The sequence below is a fragment of the Notothenia coriiceps genome, unplaced genomic scaffold, assembly GCF_000735185.1.
Source record: "Notothenia coriiceps isolate Sejong01 unplaced genomic scaffold, NC01 NC01_scaffold00022278, whole genome shotgun sequence".
Lineage (NCBI taxonomy): Eukaryota > Metazoa > Chordata > Actinopteri > Perciformes > Nototheniidae > Notothenia > Notothenia coriiceps.
The window spans coordinates 1-2,903 of NW_011354979.1; the positions used below are offsets into that span (position 1 = coordinate 1).

At 38.4% G+C, this 2,903-nt stretch overlaps 1 protein-coding gene across 1 annotated transcript; it reads right to left on the minus strand.

The window, feature by feature from the left end:
• Positions 1 to 678: 678 nt before the first annotated feature.
• On the minus strand, positions 679 to 2,130 carry LOC104953907 (lymphocyte-specific helicase-like; the record flags this gene model as incomplete). Its single annotated transcript, XM_010780941.1, has 5 exons — positions 1,727 to 2,130; positions 1,197 to 1,315; positions 927 to 1,049; positions 803 to 835; positions 679 to 706 (listed from the first exon to the last, which is right to left on the minus strand). Coding segments are annotated over exons 1-5 (325 nt in total), but the record flags the coding sequence as incomplete, so codon positions are not given.
• Positions 2,131 to 2,903: the final 773 nt, after the last annotated feature.

Genomic DNA, 2,903 nt, shown 5'->3' on the forward strand with positions numbered 1-2,903 from the left:
TCTTGTGTCCATATCTTTCTGTTTTGGTGGTCATGCCACACCGTGCACATGCATGCATGCATATTTTACCATGCGCGAGTCATGGTAAGATATCTGGATTAAGAGGTTGCTTTTTCTTTGCACAGCATGAAAGAAAGGCCAAATGAATTGGCTGTGATTTTAGTTTTTTTAAGCAGAGGTTGAGTTCAATAATTTGTACGGCCCTCGGAGGATGTTGTAAAAATTGAAAGGAAAAAGGTTCCCCACCCCTGCTGTAAATAATAATAAAAACCCTTGATTTATAACTTAACATCTCTGTCTCCTATTGATCTGAGTATATTATAAAGAATAGCCAGTTAATTGAAGCATTATAGCACAGGCCTTTGTCAGATGGTATATTACGCCGTTTTTTTCCTGCTTCGAATAGTTCTCTCTTTTTTCACCATACCTGTGTTTGCATCACTGTATAATAAACATACATACATACATACTGTATGTTAAATGGATATATCCGCCTTCTTTCATTTATCTTTCCATTCCCACAACAATATACATAAAGAAATGGCATATTTTGGACATAGTTCGAATGGTGATTAATCATGATTAATTAATTTTTTAGCTGTGATTAATCTGATTAAAAATTGTAATCGTTTAACAGCCCTAATATATATATGAGCACATATCAAAAGATCCACTCACCTTTCTCAGGCTCTGCACCGTTTGTGTTCTGAATTTAAAAAGACAAACATGTCTATGAAGAAGATTTGAAACGTTTTTTTTTATTTAAGCTTAAATGTTGTTATTAGGAAAATATCCCCTTTACCTTTTTATCAGTTTTCTCCTTCCTGACCTTTTCCTGCAATGAGTTCACAAAAGAGCACAGTGAAAGAGAGCAAAGCAAACACAATTACTGCAGGAGTCTAACATGGGCTGTTTACACAGTGCACCTCATTCTGCTGCTGCTCCATTTTAGTCAGCAGGAATTTAGAGTAGATGTTGCTCTTCTGAAGCAAGTGCTGCAGTCTCTTGAAGCGCATGTCATGAGGATCCGTCTTCCGCGATACCCGGGCCTTGTGAAGGAATAATCATACATTAAGTAGTTTGAATAGTTCTTCACCGTACCTTTCTATGATCATCATTTACCAACTTTGTTTGTTCTTCTACAAACAGTTTTTATCTAACACAACTAAAGTTGTTTGTTAAGGAAATAAACACACCTCTTCCATCATTTTCTTTTCCTTCTTTTCCCCCTCCTCCATCAGCTGCTTCTCCTCTTTCTCCATTTCTTTTGTGATGATCACTCCAGAAGTCATATTCTCAGATTTCACACTGACATCTTCAAAGCAAGAGCAATGATAATGAACACATGATTGATAGATAGATAGATAGATAGATAGATAGATAGATAGATAGATAGATAGATAGTGATCCAAATTTGGGAAATGTTTGTGATGCAGCAGCATAAAAAGCACAAGGCAATGTACATAAGAAAAATTAAGATACAAGAAATAAACAATCCAAAATATTTCAGAAATAGAAATAAAATAGCATTACAAATTTAAAAAGTTGTCCTTGTTTCAGAAAAACTATCATATCTTTGCAAAGTTGATCAACTTTCATTAGTTACTGCATTTGACAAACTGCATCACTTCCTCATTATGTCGACTTTCAAGCAGTTAATCTCAATTGTATAAGGAAAGGAAAGAAAGCCCCTTGGTACCACAGATGTGACTCCCTTGTGACTGACCGTTTGCGGCTCCAGTCTCCATTGCGGTGCCAAGCGGCTCTTCGGGCTCATCCGGTTTAGGGCAGTGAGGGGACCCACTTCGGCTTTCTTCCTTCGGGCTGTCAGTAAGAGGAAGAACAAATATCAAAACTCAGGCAGCTCTTAGAGGAGTGGAGACCTCGACAGTCACTGTGCACATGCAGTTCTCAAAAAAGCGCAGAAATGTTATCTCATGCCAGACTAGTAACGCTTTGGTCTTTTGCCTTAATGTCAGCGCGTGTCACAAAGACGGTAAACAACCATAAACAAGGAACTCAGATCCGGTCAATAACTTTCACAATAAAACTTCTTAGGCCAACGTTACGAGGGAGAGCTGGAATGAGAGGGCAGATTTATCTTTTACTCGCTATCTTTACTTCCGCCATTTTCTTCCGCAGTGCTGCACACTTTTGTACCTTTATTATAGGCGGGGCTTCTACATTTCGCGCCACGTAGGACGAAACTACTACTTGTCAAATAGGGTGGTATGTGATTAAAGTGCAGATATTGTAGAATTGAATAAGTTAATACCATCATCAAAATTGAATAAAGCCAGTGATACACGATTATAAATGAGGAGTGAAGTCACATTTACCTTCTACATAGAATTCCATGCACAAAAAGAAATACTAACAAGACAACAACCCCTCTGACCTGAAATATGTACCCGCCCTAATCTGATATTTCCCGCGAAAGGCAAATGCCGGTGTCGGTACCAGATGTGTTCGGGGTACCATATGTGTTCGGGGGCCGTCTCTTACCAATGACTTCACGCATTGTACGCATTGTGATTGGCTGTACGGTAATTTACCCAGGGGTGCTCGGGGGCAAATCACATCTACAGATCATGACGAACCGAATTTAACTATTCATATGCTCCTAGCGTGTGAAAATGTTTGTGAAAAACATGTTAAAAAAACATGAAAACGGAGCAATGGCTGTACGCCATTGGCTGTACGGCAACTCAAGAACATCCGAACATTTAAACATTGCCTTCACTTCATTCTTTACTTTGTCCGTTATTATATGTAGAAGATGAACTACCTCTCTGAAAGGTCCCAATGTGTTCATTTTGATGGGCTGTCTTCTGAGTGGTTAAACATCACTAATGATTTTTTGACTTCTGACTGCTTTGAATATATAATTACACCACAATAAG